At 33.3% G+C, this 17601-nt stretch overlaps 3 protein-coding genes across 8 annotated transcripts in view; 2 read left to right on the plus strand and 1 right to left on the minus strand.

Moving 5' to 3' along the window:
* The first annotated feature begins 104 nt into the window (after positions 1 to 104).
* Positions 105 to 7829, plus strand: LOC126853095 (zinc finger protein 277). 2 transcript variants are annotated; one of them, XM_050598539.1, is made up of 8 exons: positions 105 to 541; positions 630 to 807; positions 895 to 1097; positions 1195 to 1357; positions 1428 to 1640; positions 1711 to 1853; positions 1943 to 2044; positions 7708 to 7829. In XM_050598539.1, exons 1-8 carry the CDS (start codon positions 372 to 374, stop codon positions 7727 to 7729), a joined length of 1194 nt encoding a protein of 397 aa, XP_050454496.1. In that variant the 5' UTR covers positions 105 to 371; the 3' UTR covers positions 7730 to 7829. The 2 variants fall into 2 exon arrangements, with proteins under 2 accessions (XP_050454496.1, XP_050454506.1); XM_050598549.1 differs by lacking the exon at positions 7708 to 7829 and adding an exon at positions 2130 to 2243.
* Positions 2488 to 7230, minus strand: LOC126852776 (DNA repair endonuclease XPF). 2 transcript variants are annotated; one of them, XM_050597940.1, is made up of 13 exons: positions 6883 to 7230; positions 6644 to 6768; positions 6387 to 6503; positions 6216 to 6327; positions 5900 to 5988; positions 5651 to 5830; positions 4399 to 5569; positions 3995 to 4300; positions 3708 to 3926; positions 3452 to 3625; positions 3173 to 3313; positions 2905 to 3105; positions 2488 to 2786 (listed from the first exon to the last, which is right to left on the minus strand). In XM_050597940.1, exons 1-13 carry the CDS (start codon positions 6922 to 6924, stop codon positions 2631 to 2633), a joined length of 3033 nt encoding a protein of 1010 aa, XP_050453897.1. In that variant the 5' UTR covers positions 6925 to 7230; the 3' UTR covers positions 2488 to 2630. The 2 variants fall into 2 exon arrangements, with proteins under 2 accessions (XP_050453897.1, XP_050453888.1); XM_050597931.1 differs by lacking the exons at positions 6387 to 6503; positions 6644 to 6768; positions 6883 to 7230 and having other exon boundaries at positions 5900 to 6091; positions 6180 to 6327.
* LOC126852706 (probable serine/threonine-protein kinase dyrk2) overlaps positions 7830 to 17601 on the plus strand; it is a 142953-nt gene continuing 133181 nt past the window's right edge. For 2 of the 4 annotated variants that reach the window (XM_050597761.1, XM_050597799.1), the window contains exon 1: positions 10144 to 10586. The gene's annotated coding sequence lies outside the window, so the exon portion shown is untranslated. Of the gene's footprint in view, positions 7879 to 7959; positions 8054 to 9585; positions 9677 to 10143; positions 10587 to 17601 lie in introns of those variants that run through there. The other 2 variants (XM_050597770.1, XM_050597779.1) reach the window with 2 other exon arrangements.

The following is a 17601-nucleotide window of genomic DNA, read 5'->3' on the forward strand; positions in this document are numbered from 1 at the left end:
AACTGCTTCGTAAAATAAACGTAGTGAGATAAAGCTTTGTGTGTTTTATTACATATTGTGATTATATATATATATATATATATATATATATATATATATATATATATATATACTATGTTATATGAGATCTATTGCACAAAATATATAAATTTATTAAAATTTCATATATAACCTCAAATCTATGCAAAATGCACATATTTCTCGACATTAGAAAATGAAATTTACTGTTGATATAGTTTGAAAATAATTCGTTGTCAGCAAGATATTTTTGCGGCAAAATAATAGTGTCTTCAAAGATTTTAATAAAATAAAGTACAATTGTAATACAAAGACTTGTATTAAATTCAGATTTAAGATATATATTATATGCAATGTATAAATCTCAATTTATTGGTCTCGATGATAAACCGTGCGATACAAAATGCCTATTATGTGATTGCACATTTATTCTTCCAACAAATGAAACGGACTTCCTTACACATTTATTCAAGGCGCATCGTCTCGTTATAGCGGATGTTACAAAAATAGCTAGTTTGAGAAGGTATGATGATTTTTATATTTAATGTTACTTATGTCTATCAATCTTATGTTCAACAATCAAATATAACATAATTTTGATATAATTTTAGTTATATACATTACTGGAGCATAAAGTTTAAAGAGGAGCCATTGATGACTTATTGTACAACAATATTAATGGATTGTACACCAGATGGTCAGCCAAGTAAAAATGAACATTACTTTTTGCTTTCTGACTGTCTATCAGAAGATAAGACTTTGAGAAGTGAAATACATCAGGCTAAATTAGTATGTATATCAATGGAAAAATTATATTATATTATAATATATAATGTTATGTCTGATAATTTAATGAAGATACATAATTATTTTAAGGAATGGGCATTAGCACAACAAGAAGCTGAGCGTACGGATAAAAGTTTTAAGCGTGGTTGCATGTTTTGCCGTACAGAATTCTGTGGATCGCGTACTATGTATATAAAACATCTTTTTCAAAAGCATAATCTTCATCTTGGCAAGCCAGAAAACTTAGTATTTGTTGATGAGCTTTTGGACAAAATTCAAAATAATATTGAAAAGTATTACATTCAAGATTACAATCTATGTTATTTTAGTGTTATATAGGATGTTTACAAAAATGCACAATGTTATACATCACTTATATTAATTTTTTAGCTTAATATGTATTTATTGTGAGAAAGTATTTAAAGATCGTACAGTGTTAAAGGAACATATGCGAAAAAAATTTCACAAATGTATAAATCCTTATAATAAAATGTACGATAAATTTTATATAAATAATTATTTAGAATCGGGAACAGTTTGGAAGCAAGGACAGGTAATAATGAAGATTTAAAAAGTAGAAAGATCTAAGTTTTTAAAAATGTAATTTTTTTAAATGTTTATAGCCAAATTCAGAAAAACTAGATCTAGGAGGTGGTAGTAGTGAAAATGAAGATGAGGAAAATTCATGGTCTGATTGGAATGACGAATCTATTGAAATAATATGTCTATTATGTAATTATAGCAATAATGAATTTACCTGTATCTTGAGACATATGAAAGAAGCTCATAATTTCGACTTTGAAGAAACAGTCAAAGACTTGACTTTTTATCAAAAGGTGATTATATCGTAATCAATTTTATGTTTTAAATGATGTACTTTTCTATAATGTGTTATTGTTATTATAGGTGAAAGTAGTCAATTATATAAAGAGACAAATTCAATTACAACAATGTATTTTTTGTGAAGCAAAATCAGATAATGTTTTAGAGCACATGAAGAATCAACAACATTGTAAAATTCCTGCACAGAAAGTCTGGAATCAACCAGAGTAAGAATGATTAAAATCGTGTAGAATTAATTTATCTAATTTATATAAGAAAGATAAATTATATTAAAAATATGTTTTATTCTATACAGATATTATTTTCCTATGTCAGAAAATGACTCATTTTTATACAATCTTGATGAAACTAGTAATAGCGATGAAGAAAGTGACATTGAGAATCTTACTGAAGTAATGTAAGTAATATTTAAATACAAATTTTCTTGATATATATTAAAAATGAATGAAGCAAATAAGAAAAGCATATTCAAAAAATTTCAGGTCTAATTTATAAATAATGTTTTTCTACTGATGAGATATAATTTGAAATTCTACTAATTAATGAATAATCATTGCACTTTGTGAGAAGTATTGTTACATATATGTGTGCGTATATATATATATATATATTTTATATATGTATATATATGTATATATATATATATATATATATATATATATATATATATATTGTATATATATATTTACAATATATATACAATATATATGTATACACTAAAAATATATACTAAAAAATCTTTATATATTCTTGAGCTATTATTACATAATAAATTTATTTATATTATCTTTTTATAATGTACTATTTTTTAATTATGTTAAGGAGACAATATATAGCATATTTTGTTTTATCAAAACACATATATTTATGAAATCAAAACATGTATACAATTATCACTGACATAATAACATATTTTCATTTCATATATCAATACTTGAAAAATCTTCCTCTAACAAATATTTATCACGAACATATTATCCACATCATTTTTTTATTTTGGAGAAAAGTTTCTTACCACGCACTTTAGAAGCACCCTTGTTAGTTAATGATTTTTCATCTGTTGATGAACATTTTTCGTGCAGAGCTTTGTATAACATTTCAGCATCATTTGTATTTCCAAGTATTTCTTTTAGTTCTTCCTAATTACATATATACATTTTTGAATATTTTTCTGAATACTTACAAATAGTATTATATTATTGCAGAAATATAATTATATTATTGAAGAAACATAAGTCTTAATTATTATTCACTTACTTGTGTAAACTTTATAAGATGACTTAATGATTGTCCTTTATTTAATAGAATACGCAGATTTTTTGAATGCACACCAGGTAATTTAGCCATAAAATCTTGGATATTAGAGTTATATTTTTCTACCATTAATTGTTTATTTTCTGTATTTTCATCTGCTCCAATTTTAGCAGCTATATTTGGATCAGGTTGATCTCGTCCTTGCTACAAATATATAAATTAATTTATCAATCATCAAGATTAATAATTTTATTTTAAATTTGCACATTACCTTTAATTCTTCAAATAATTGTGCTGTAGCGTGTGGACTAGGAGACCAAATAAGTTTTAGTTTAGGAAAATGAAGTGTTAGTAATTGCAACTTTGCTGTTATTTCAGTATTTTTAAGGTCTCTGCTAACATAATAATTTCCCTAGAACAATAGGTATATATAATTATTATGTAGAAAGAAGAAAATAGTGTGCTTTTATGTTATCAATCTAGTAGCACAACTGCTCACTGAGCGACTACTCATGATTGATTTTCCTTTTTGATTGTAATATATATATACCTGAAAACAGAATGGTTTATTCTGATCAAATTCTATGAGGAGCATGGGTTTGGCATAATGCCTTGTCATAGCAACTGCTTGATTATATAATCTTCCAGAAAACAAGGAACCAATCAAATCAGATATACTTTTCCTTTCTATACATATTTCTGGTGTAAGAATATAGTCACCCACCTGTAATAACATTAAAAATCATATAATTAGAAATAACAATCATCAATCTGTATTAATAAACTTCTCACTATATGTCACTCACCACTAATGTTACTGGCTCAACTTTTAGACCGCGTGTATACAAAATAGCAGGTAATTCACTTCTGAATTCTCTCATGTCAACAATAACTTTTTGAATTATTTTTGTTTCGGATTGTATTCCGCCTTTACGTGTATTTTCTTCATTTGTGTTATTTGATTGAACTGCAAGAGCCAGACAATCTTCCGATTTTCCATCTTGATCTTCTGGCACAACCATGGTCTAAGAACACAATAAATAATGTAATTGCTCAGTATTCTATTTTAATTATTGAATAATTTAACTCTTACACTTTTCGTATTAATCAAAGAGTGAAATGCTTCTTTTTCCCGGCGTAAAGAAGTAAGATATTCTTGTTCCTCGACGGATCCGCCATAAATTAAAAAATATACTTTCAAATTTAATGACGGATTATTATTTTGATAAACTTCTAATTGTCTCACAGTACCGATATCGGCTACGTATAAAATAACATTGTTCGGCGTATGCTCAGTTAACGCTCGCTGTAAAGCCATCGAATCTCCTCCTTTCTTTATAGCTTGTATGAAAACAATGGGTGCGGATGTCGCGCAATTGGTTACATCTAAATCTGCCAACTTTAAAATCATAGAAAAATTTATGTAGAATAGTATTTTCGGTAAATATATGCATACACACACATATATATTTACTATAATATATATATTTAAATTACTTGTGAGCATTCCTCAAATAATGTCTGATGTTTTATATCTTCTGTGGAAGTACTTGGTTCAGTTTCTTCTATGCATTTTTGTGTCAAAGTGAGTACATAAATGTCTTGATCATTTTGTGTATCTTCATCTGTATTATTTTCAGATGTTGATTGTTGCTCTTCTTTGATGTTTTTACCATTATTGCCATTTGGTTTTTGTTCTTTATTATGTGACAATTTTTTTAAGGCTTCATAAAATAAATATTTATTTGCACCCATAGTTAAATAATTCTTTAATTGTTTGCATATATTGTTATCATGAACTAAGATAAGAACTTTATTAATATTTTCACTGTCTTTCTTTTTATATTTTTGTTCTTGAATCTCAGATAAAACTTCTGACAAAGCTAACCATTTTGGATTTGGTTCTGGCTTTAGTTCGTCTTTATCTGTATAAACTCTGCTTCTGGCATACTTAAATAAATTTTCAACTTCATCCAACATTATCCAGCCACTGGCTTTCACGGCATATTCCATAGTCCGTAAACGATTCAACATAGCATAGAATGAAACTGAATCTTCATATGTTAAAGATATAATAAGAGATCGCAAGGTTTTTAAATCAGAAAACAATTGTTTGGTTGTTGTACTAAGTTGATGCCAGATCGGATCTAATTGCAAATGTAATTGTTTGTGAAACTTCTTTGCTATTGCATTCTCCACAGTTAATTCTTCTAAATCTAGATATTTATTAAGTCTCTTCAATTCTTTTACAATATAATTCATAACATCAAGCAAAGCTGTTTGGATGTTTTGCATTTTTGGTGTGATTTGTACATGTAATTCGATAACATCAGGTTCATGTTGAGACAAACAATTATTAACAATTGTATGAAAGCGCGGCCATAAATATAATTTTTTTACAAATAAGGCTTTCATAACTCGTTCTACTTGTGAATATCCAACTGTAAAAGCCAATGATGAATTTGTAAACGCTTTGATAAATCCAGTCTTATTATTTTGTCTGTACAAACGCAGCGCAAATGCTTCTTGATATGCATTAAGAATATTGTGCGCTCTGTACACAAGAATACCAGTGACTAAGTGCAATGGAACTCTGTTCTTTAATAAGTCTACCACCAAAATACGACCTGATATAAACAGCACTCCACCCTCCAAATACATTATTTCCCTATCAAGTTTGATAAGAGATTTTATCAAAATATGCATATATAAAACAAAAAATAAAAAATAAAATATTTTTTTAATATACCTTTCATTAGAAGTACATTCAGCATTGATAACATGTGGCAAAGTATTAGTACCATAATTTTTAAGCAGATCAATAAAGTAACGCTCATCATGATCAGTGGTTCCTAGGATTATAACTAAGTTGCCTGGATCCAAATAAGCTTTTATTACATTAGCAAAAACAGTTTCTATACCAAGACCCCTAGAATTTTTCCATTAAATGATTATACAAGTTATTTGATATATGACAGCAAGAGCAAAATATACTTACTTAGCTGTAATAACTAATCCATCCTCTTGGATGATTTCAAGGAAGATTTGATTTTCATATTCCAACATGTTTCTTGATAAATTCCAATTCAATCATTAAATTCCTTATTTGTTTTAATGATCAAAACATTAATTGAAACAAGAAATCCATGAAATACCATATTAAATTAGCAAAAAATGAGATGTGGACCCTCTAAAATAAGATGTTAGGAAAAATAATTAAAATATATATCTCTATATAATATAAAAATATAAGAGAAATAATCTATGTGATCGCTTACTTTATCTCGATTTTTATAACTATTCCTTGATGCTTGATCGTATGGTACGGTGTCGTCTTCAATAATTAACTCCGATACCAAAAGAGTATATTTACTAATTTCATGTGATGGATGGCCATAAACACCAATACTCACAGGTCGTTTAAAGCTGAAGAGGCACAATATATTATAAAATGCTAAAAGTAAATTTGTAAGAATATAATATACCTTTTGGGAATAAAAATAATATCTTCCCCACAAGTTGTCGATTGCAAACAATAATGATCTGGTTCATACGTTGGTTTAGTTGTAGTTTGTGATGCATATAAATCTGCATCACCTGTTCTAAAAAATATAAAATATACAACATATATAAATTAATAGAGGAAAAATAAAAATTTTCGTTTGATGAATAAGATAATTAAAAATGTTGGACAAGAATGCAAGAAATATTAACAATTGTGATACAATTAACTCCTACTCACAGTGATGTCAACCGTATTTTAATATAACCGTCGTATGTCAAGCTGTAATATTTGTAGGAACCACCGGGTACATCGTCACTAACATAGTGCAATAATTCCTCTTCTAATGCTAATACACAGGTTATCTGAAAACAGACAATTCTCCTTATGTGTGTGCGAAAGCTCTACAAAGCTAATGTTTTCGAAAGGATTTCTCGAACACTTTAGCCGCACAGTATAGAATTATAACCTTATCGTACCAATGTCGCAATAACAAATATTGCCTTCATAGTATAGTACATAACATTGTCGGCGAATATTACTGTTGTCTAATATTGGCTCTTGCACTTGTATAGACAATAATGCAACTGTTTAATTGTGCGATTAGTCGCAGATTAAACTTATAGTCGTCGAAATCGCTTTTATAAACATATTACGTAAAGAGTGTAAAATTATATTTAAAGTACTGGCGACATTTGTAAAATTGAGAGCATCAGCTGATCATAAGAATGACGCCTACTCGATTTTGAGTTCTGTTTATTTATATTTCTGTAATAAATTATTTATTTGCGTTAATTTTCTCAGCCTCAAATAATAATAAGATAGATAGATCATAAAATCGTGTTTTTATATGGCATGAAAATAATAAGAACTCGAATGGACCTTTATTTCTTATAAGTTACGTATCGCGAACAGCAGATGTCGCTTCTTTACCTGTAAACTTTGGTACATTTATCGCCGCACTCGATCTATAATCTATATCATATATTTCTCATATTTATTCCTTTCGCATATGTACGTGTTTTATTTTCATAAATTGCTGGAATAAATCTCATGACTAAATATCATGCTTTGTAAATCTATTCTTTTAAGATTATTCTTATCTATTCTTAATCTTTTTCTTAAACTATTCTTATTCTTTTAACAATCTTTACAGTAGTTTTTATGAAAATTTCTTAAATTGTACACACAAAAAATACTACAAAAATTTTTTCTGTTCTTAAAAATATTCGTAAATATTTCTCTAACGTAATCTGCAAATAGCAATTTTATTAAATAATGATAAATTATAATTTTTGTTGCAGATCGAAATATTTCACTGCTTAAAAATCCTTGCTGTATCATTTAAAATGAGGTTAATGGGCTCACTTATTAGAGACTAAGATCCGCTAGATTTCATAATCGCAGCGAGAGGCACGATGCTTACAAAATCGATACAACTCTAAACAATACAATCAACACAATTACTGTGATAAGTAAATACGTAGTTGCCATTAACAAGGAAACAATTATTAAAGTCTCTCATCAAGTAATAAAGGCATATTTTTTTTATAAAGAAGCACGCGCGCAGCACGCATTAAAATGGAATAGAAGTGGCACGGAAGCGTGTCGGAGATGATGAAACGCCTATCACAATCCCATCGCTATCAGGTAAACTCCATGTATTAGACATCATGTTAGTTGACAGAACCTCAGTATTTATGCAAATTTGCCCGCGCTTTATGCATGGCCTACGACAATGCGTAATTCGCATCGAGCTACCCTATGACGCTGCTCCTATATCGCGTAACCGCTATCAACTATGATATCCGGCGGCACGGCTATTAGTAAACAAGGTATAATAATTACCGCATATAACAGCGCGAAAGGGCCGAGGTAATTGCATCGAGAGGGAGACTTAATAATGGCCAATTAAAGCGCGCGCAATAGCGGAAAATATATTTTATTTTCTTCGGTTCTGTACTCCTTCTTCCCTCCCGTTAGATACGTGTAGAAAAAAAAATAAATAATAAAGACCATCTGTCTGTGTTACTCTTAGCGTGACCGCCATTATTAATTCCTAGGGACGAGAGAGTTCCGACGATATATTTGCTATCGCGAAATCTTTCCACGGGAAAAACGCGCTTTCGTTTAATTACACATGTTTCGAAATTGATGACGGTTATTCGATTCGCGATGAAAAGATCTATATCTAATCAAAGTCAGCACGTATACTCATATTCGATTTTTTATACATGTCATATTGAAACATACAATCCGGAATTAATTATTAGTGATTTATTTAATAGAATAAATTAGATTACATTTGATCAATAAGAGTTACACATAGAATATCAAGATGACTTTTATCTTTAAAAAAAACTGTATTTATTTTGATAACTGTTGTCGAGACGATGAATCTCTCAGAACAGAAGCAAAATGCGTTGTAATAACGGAACGATATCGCACGTGAAGGCACAGGGCACTATAGAAAAGTTCATTTCGTCGGTGCATTATTTCTTCATTAAAAAGAGAAGAGACTTTCTCTTATTAACGGAAAAATGGATAAAGCGTATCGTGCAGAAATACGATTAGCGTCTACATTTAAAGAGTGCTATTAGAAAGAAAGGAAATAAACAAAGATTAAGTTACTTCCATTGCAAATCATTGAAATTTATATATTGATATTTATATGCAATTCCAAAAAGAAAAAAATTTAATGAGATACAAAAGATATAAGATGTATTGAATTTAATTTTTTTATAATATATATATATTTTTTTTTATTATTGAAATATTATCCGGAAAGAATTTAAGTTCTTCTAATTTTTTAAAAGACAAAACTGTAAATATATGTTACTTTTTAAGCAAATTTTTTTTAAGGGAACATAAAATATTTAGAATGTAATAATTAATATTATTTATTTGTATGTGTACATTTTTTGGTATCTATATTGAAGTAAAGAACAACGCTTTTAATTTTAAAAATTTCACAATTTAATTATTATTTTTATTTAATTTTTCTCTTATTCATTTTTCGCGCAAACCAAAATCTAATCACGTCATCTGAATTTCGATTCTACCAACTTTATAAAAAATTTGTTCTTTGCAGTTGTATTTTCTGCACTGTTCATTTTCCCTCTTTTTCTCTCCAATTTAATTATGAACCTTCAGTGCGGAAGCGTAAGTGCAGCTACAATAAAGAGCAGATCTTACAAGTAGAAATTGTATTTCACCCGGAAAGTCGCTTCGCATCGGTTTGCTGACCATGGTCGACCATGGCTTTAAGCAATTGTACGCGTTCTCTATTAAATTCGCCAATCTTTCTATCGCGGGGTGCAAACAGTGCTTACAACAATCCCTTCTCCGGTCCATCGAAGCGGAGACTTGATCGCAGCTAAGGATTCTGCGCGCTCGCGCTCGCATACACATTCGCCAGTTACATTGTGTACGGGCATATATACATATACATATATACGTTTACATCGTCGCAAACGGTATATATATATATATATATATATATATATATATATATATATATATACATGCCGTCGCGCGGTGAATCGAACCTAAGGGAGGTGAGAAGTGGGGGATCGGCGGCCGCAGGGAGGACGGGGCCGCGAGACGGAGGCTCAAAAAATGCGAGGCTGCGCGCGCAGCCGCTTTGTCTCTCTCGCCGAGCGGTGGCGCGGCGGTGGGGGAGGCGCTCAGAACCACGAGGGGCCACCAGAGGTTCGGCGAGCGAACTGCATGCATCCTCTCAGTCGGCCGCTGAACCCGCGCGCCGCATGGTTGGTACGTGTGCGTTTACCGCGCTCGATCGTCCGTCCGTTTTATTCATTCGCCTCGCGTACGCGGCTTCGTTCGTTGCAGAGCTCTTCGCGTCTTCCCTTTGCCCTCTCGCTCTCTCCGACTCTCGTATCTCGCTGCCATCGGGCTGATGCGTACACAGTGAGATTTGCACGTCTTTTTTTTGTTCTCTCTCCGCGAAGACGACCGACCGGCTGTCCGTCCGTCCGTCCGTTCGTTCGTTCGTTCGTTCGGAAGTGTTTCATCCGGGGAGAAAGCGCAGCGGTCACCACGGCTTCCGAGACGTCGCCAGGGAAGTACGAGACTACCTCTCGGATTTCCGGTGGATTCTCTGCTGTAACAGATCGTATCCTTCGAAAGTGGCCGCGACGACGACGCGAATCTCTTCTGCATGGTAAGTACACTTCGAATTATTCCACATTGACCGGTAGCTTGCTCGCCGGTTGATGATTTATGCAGCAGATTTGAAGAGACAAGTGGATGAGAAGGACTTGTGTTATTCTTTCGAAAGAAATTAGATAGTAAATATACTAACGTTTCAGTTCAGGAATAAAGGAGAATACAGTTATTTTTATTCTCGACATGTTTTAAATACGAGATAATTGCCATCATAAACTTGTCTCTTCAGTTTGAATTTTTTCAAGTGGCGCCTTCGATTATCGTAACCGTGAAGTTTGTTGACAAGCGAGATTTTTGATGTGAGGTGTACGTACGTATATACGAAATGTTTTTGCAAAAGATCGCATCTCCTATAACCGAAGAACATTCAAATTTGCAGTATTATATAAACTATCGCATTTGCACCGGCTTTTTGCGTTTATCGTGACACGATATGATTTTCAATACTGGTGCGGTTATTATAATTCAAGCATTTCTTTTAAATAAGCAGGTTATAAAATAAGCAGGTTATGCTTCCCTAATCATAAAGTTTGTCTAAAAACTTCCATTCTCTGTTACCGTTTTATTATATCAAAGACGAATTTATTATAACATTATTATATCAAAGACGAAAACATTATAACATACAATAACAAATAACATAAACATAAACATAGTAACAAATAAAATTTATGTATTGATGTAAAAGTATCCTTCATATTCGACTTAAGAAAATCAATCGAATAAAATCTAACAGAACGTTATTTGACGCGAATAAGATAGATTAAATTATATTACGCTTCCGATATTGTTAAACATGTGTATTCTATAATTTCCGAGAAATCAAGAATGCAATTTGTCGTGCGCAAAATAATTTTGCATAAATGAAATAATTAATTGCGAGCCATAAATAAAATCACACTGCGAGCGATATTTTGGAGGATGTTCGTCCTAGCTGAGTTGTTAAACTCTTTCAGCGTTAAATTTCGGATTAACGCGTTCGGCTTCGAGCCGTCATCGACCGGGTTTAATCTCGAAGAGCGATCAGCTTTTTTTCTCCTTCTGCAGAAATCTCTCATCCTTTTTGCTACCGCGAAGACTGCATCAAAATCGAATATCCTCTATTTTTCGTTAAAGATTCCTCGATCCATTTGAAGAAGAAATTTAACGCGATTTTTTTATGTAACTCGATTTTGATATGAAATTTAATTAAAGATTAATCAAAATAAAGTGAGAAATGTTTCATGTTTAGTCGGAAATTTAACTTATGAAAAACTTTACATTTTCTCTCGTTTATTATTCTTAAATCCAACATTTTCCTTAGAGAAAATCATTTTGAAAAGAGTCAAAGAATTTATAGAGGAAAAAAGCATTAGATAGGATTTTGGAAGACCGCGTATGTATTACTACTTGTTGTAAAAGCTCGCGGAGCGGTTCGCTAATGAGCACGCCGCAAAGAAAAGAAACGGGCCGCGCTCGCCGGGTTTTCACACGTGTACGGCAACACGTGCAAAAGTGACGCAACGGAGAGAAAGATCCTCGCGGGATAGAATAGGATTTTTGATTCCGGGAAGTCGCGCTTGCATGCGATCCTCGAGTTGTGTCGAGGTATGACTTTGGTTGCAATATGATGCATCGCAACCTATTTTAGAATCTTTATTTTTATATCTAGCAATGCGCTCGCTACAAAAGCTATTAGAAAATGAACTGTATGTAATTAATATGAAACCTCGTGAAATGTATATAGTAAAATATAATATCTTGAGCTTTTCAAGCGCGCGGATTTAAGCAGACTCATATGAGTGCATCAATAATCGGGATATAAAAACTCCGACAACGTGTAATTATCGTGCTAATAATACTGTCATCACCGGCGGTCGCGATGTTAGATAAGTAGTGTTTCCGCATATCGATTATCCCGAGAAAGCGCATCGTGTACCGATGATCGACGGTCTCGCATGTGACGTAACGTGACATTTTCAAGCTTTCCGCTTTTCTCGCGATGACCAGATTCTCCCTCGATGGCGGTTTATCCGATATTTTTCGACGTTGTCTCCCAGACAGCGTATCGAGTGTGTATCTCGTGTGTATCTCGCCTGTAAACGTAGAAGCGACACAGTCGCGTGTTGAATAACAATGACGCACATTTTCTCTCGTTCCCGAGTGCACAAAATTGTGCGCATATCTCGCATCACATATAATCATAAGTACAATACACTAAGAATAGAATTAACATTATACCGAACTAGGCTATAATACCCTACGATCGTGTGTCACGCGCGCGGCTATATGTACACGTCGCATTTTACCATATGACGGGACTTCTCTCTCCTTTCCCTCCCCTCCCTTGTATCTTGTTACTTCCTCCGGACGAAATACAATGAAAAAGGGCAAATTATAGGCTGCTCGAAGTATGTCTTCATACGCGTACGGAGTCTTCATCGAGCCCTTGACGTATCTTCAGGAAGTAGGGCTCACCTGGCGTACGTTGACTCCGACATTTTCAACTTCTTTCTCTTTCCTCTCTCACGTATTATGTCTATTTTTTTATACATATATGTGTATCATGTTTTTGTACCACGTAACATTTTATGCTATACAATCGATTTTTTTAAATATTTTTATAAGATAGTATTTTAATCATAATTAACGATAAAAAATAGTGAATACATTTAATAAGCAAATGTAGCTACATTTAAAGACTTTCAATAAATTCCTCGCAACGTTTTCCTTCCGTTTAAACAATCTTAATAACATAAGTCATCAATAACCGCAGTTCAGCATAATTGCCGTAATTACAACAATATTCCCATCGAGGGGGAAAGCTACTGTCCGTACTTTAGCTCCTAATTAAATGCAAGGCTACGTTTCCACGCTCTTAAGTGTTAACAACATCAATTATCGATAATCGCAGTTTACTACTGTAATGCTAACATTTCCATCCAAATTAATGCTCACGATAATTGTTCGTAAATTGAATGCGACCTGTGAAGAGAATTACGTTTAATCGTAACGGTATTGCCATTGAGAAATATCAGGAGGGGACTTTCGCGATTCGCAGTTCGATTGCAGGGTCGCTCGAGAGCGCAAACCGCCAAGTTATGCCAACTCCAACATTAGTGTCGCAGTATGACAATCGATCTTTCCGGCCAACCCACTGTACTGGACGCGTGCTCGACTACGGCAGGTTTCCGCTCCGAAAATTCAACTCCGTGTTTATTTCACAATTTTCAAAATATCGAACAAATGTCTATCACAAATTAAAAGTCATAAGTTAAAATATAAAAAAAGTGACGAAAAAATATAATATAAAATGTAGATTTTTTAAGATTCATATAACAATATTAAATTTTATTTATATGATTATATTAAATCTTTATGATTATATTAAATTTTTATTTTCATTATATATTTATTTGATATGAGAATGTGTATATTTTATTGTATATAAATCTCTCTAATTATTATTGTGAGCTATAATCAGATCGCGATTAACAGACAATTAATCATATCTCAAGAATGATGCCACATCGCGAAATAATAATGGGCTTAATCTTATGTAAAAAAGTGCAGCGCACATGTATAGGAACAATCACGATAAAAAATAACGTCCTTTAAGGTTATCGTATCTAACGGATTTATCTCACTTTATTCGCGGCAACTTTCATTTACGCACGCACGCGATTACATATCACGGATACGTATTCGAGATGCAGTAAAAGGGCAGTTATTTGCTCCAACGATCACATTCGAGCGTGGACATTTACGGCATATTTTCGCATTATTTTATTTGATTTCACATCTCTAGCCACATTTAGGTATCTATTTTATTTCAAAATATTATTATATTATTTCAAAACTCTGCCTAATTTTTTTTTTAATACGAATATCGTGGTAAATGTCAAGATAGAATGGGCATCGGGCCGTCTTTTGATGCATCTAAAAAACAGGTTTTCGTGCGTATATTATCGGCTAATAAGCGAAATATCACGTGCATTGACTCAAGATTTGTGCACGCCGATAAAAGGCGACGTCAATATTTGCGCGACTTATCGATTGACCCTTAAAACCATATGGCAGATCTCAGGTTCTATTACCCCGGCACTTTGCCGTGACAAACGCGATCTTTTTTCTTGCGACGAGGAAGTAATAATTCTCGTTTTTAGCACTATTCTTTTTTTTCTTCTTCTTCTTCTTCTTTGTCGTGGCACGTACAAATTCGAGCTCTGACTTGAAAAAGCCAATGCTGCTGTCGTAAATTATAAAGTCGCCGCTATTGCTTTTGAAAATATCTCGGTTGTTGTCAGAGTTGCGGTAAAACCCACCTCACACGGTTTATAACAAATTTACAATTTATTTTAATTTCAATATTTTTACGAGAATAATTTTCAAGTCTTAGAAAATATGTATTATTATTTATATAGAATTCTTTTTTCTAACGATTATTTCATAATTTTATTTTTTATAATACATTATTTAAATTATTGTAAATATTTTTTCCGTAATACATTATTTAAATATCGTAATTTTTCCGTAAATACATTATTTAAATTATTGTAAATATTTTTTCCGAATATCGTTCTATTGGAAATTCTTATTAATGTCTTCTATCAAATCGATTATCTTTACCATATAAGAAAAAAACTATTTATAAGGACGCTTTCTCTTCGATATATATATCACTTAAAAACGTTTAAGGCGATGACTACAGACATCCCGATTCACATTAGGCGACATTACAATACTAATACATCCATTCTGTTTCCATTATCTCGTATACAGTAGAGCTATTCCGCTCGTAACATCGGCTTACGATCGACACTGTCGTTTTCAGGACATTTAAGACCCCCTTCTCTTCCTCTTTCTTCTCTCCCGAAAGTACTTTAGCCGAATAAACCTTTTAAAACGTCAGCTCGTCAGCACAAGTCGGGATATATCATATTTACGAAAGAGAGGACAGAGGAGAGAAGAGTCGTGATAGACGCATCTTTTCTCGAATTTGTCGTGGCGGCCTTAAATGTTTCGTTATGCGAGCAACCGCGCACGCACGTGGGCTGTTAATTGCTCATATTTTTAGCTTCGGTATCTAATCATTCGCTCGCAGCGATAAACTTTTCCGTTCCCTGAATCGATCGTTTGCTTTCCTTTTTTGTTTTTTTCCGATATCATTGTCGCCATGAATCGTGTACCTGAGCGCTACTCCTGACAATGAGAGAGAGAAAGAGAAAGAGATCGCCGTGACATATCTTCCCTCGGATCGGATCCGAAGGGCTCCGCTGTTTGTAATCCAAAAGCAAAAGGAAACAGGTTCGAGCAGGAGGTAAAAGAACCGACAAAAAACCAATTATGGCTCGAGTTCGAAGGCGTGCATTTGCAATAAAATGTCGAGCGTGATCGGTTGTCTGGTAGATGATTAATATGTCTAGTGGATCGATGACGCGTTGCGGCGAAATAGCAAATGAGATTGTGCAACGCATCATTGTATATATTTTCTGTTATCGAGCTCCGCCGCGTAATATTAACCACTTAGTATATATGACCAGCAAGAATTGAGACTGATTTCCAGTAAAAGCAAATGAAATTTTAAGAGCGCGATTAAGGTCTCTCATCGTCAATTAACAACGTCAATTACTTCGTACTGATTAACATGGAAATAATAAATCGAGATAACCTATCGCAGTTGCTATCGCGATCGCGGCACATTTCTATTTTCTTTGTTGTTATTTTAAAGAAGTCTTTCTGCCGCAGTTAAACGAGAATAATATTATTATATGATAGTAACAAACCTTGAACAATAATAAAACGATATAATATTTTATACTTATTCATACATCGCGTTGTCATATTTTTTGTACAACCAATCGATTCGCGCACGACTCGTTTCCATCGTGACGCATTTCCACATCTCTTTTGCACCTTCGTGCCCAGGACGCAGAAGTCGGATCAGGATCGCGGCGCGGGAGGGGGCTGCATATATTGTCGAGGCGTGCGAGATCAGAGTGAAAGTTCGGGACACGACTCGTGCCGCTCGCGCGAGTCCGTCTCTCTTCGAAGAGGAGTCCGCTCCGCGCGGCGATATATCGGGCATGAGAATTGAACGGACCCGAAATAGTCATGAGCGCGTTCGCGCGCCTTCCAGCATGTGGCGATACTTACGCAATTACGTTACGAGAGCATATCGGCCAATATACTCTCCTTTTTTTCTTTCTTTTTTTTTTCTCTTCAGGAAGAACCTTCTCCACGGTTTCGCTGATACGTTGTAGCTCTTTTTTTTTTTCGTATCGAAATAGTGAGCAAGAATATGTTTCGTATGTATGTGTGTACACTTTGGGCTGACTATAGTGATCAACCACTCGATGCTACTTACGCACTTGTAGTGGCGAAAGGATCCTCGCGACGTTGCTGTTTTTATAAGCGGGGTATGCGACATCTTTTTGCTTTCGATGGTTTCAAATATATTCTTGCGATTTCCGTATTTTAGATACTAGTATGCATTTGTCAAATGTTGAGATTATTTGCGTTTCCGCGATTCAAGAATTTCATTAGCGAGAAATCGCAAAGAATATAAACTCGCGCTTGCTTGCTGCTCTTTTGCGATTTAATATCTGTCGGAGAATTATACAAAGAATTTAGAGACGCGACAAGTGCCTCCAAGTATTACTTATTTCGAAAGTCTAAGCGACGGAAGTGCAACCCACTCCGCGTTCGCAGAATTGCAACAGACGGCGGTGTCAATTGCTGAATCGGAATATATGGGAGACAGTTGTCGCGATTCATGACTCACATGATGCCTACATTTTGATTTCTATGTCAATGACGAGATAAGCTGTATATCCTTTTCTATTCCAAAATTAGATTACTTTGTGTAGGTTGACAAAGAAAGACCTCGTTCAAGGTATTCGAATCGGTATCGATATATAATCCACAATTGGTTACACAAAATTACCGCAAGAACTATTCAAAAGTATGAATGTGGGCGTAGATATTAAAAATATGACCATGATATTGGTTTAGAACGTATAAACTTATAA

Source organism: Cataglyphis hispanica, chromosome 1 (genome assembly GCF_021464435.1).
Source record: "Cataglyphis hispanica isolate Lineage 1 chromosome 1, ULB_Chis1_1.0, whole genome shotgun sequence".
Lineage (NCBI taxonomy): Eukaryota > Metazoa > Arthropoda > Insecta > Hymenoptera > Formicidae > Cataglyphis > Cataglyphis hispanica.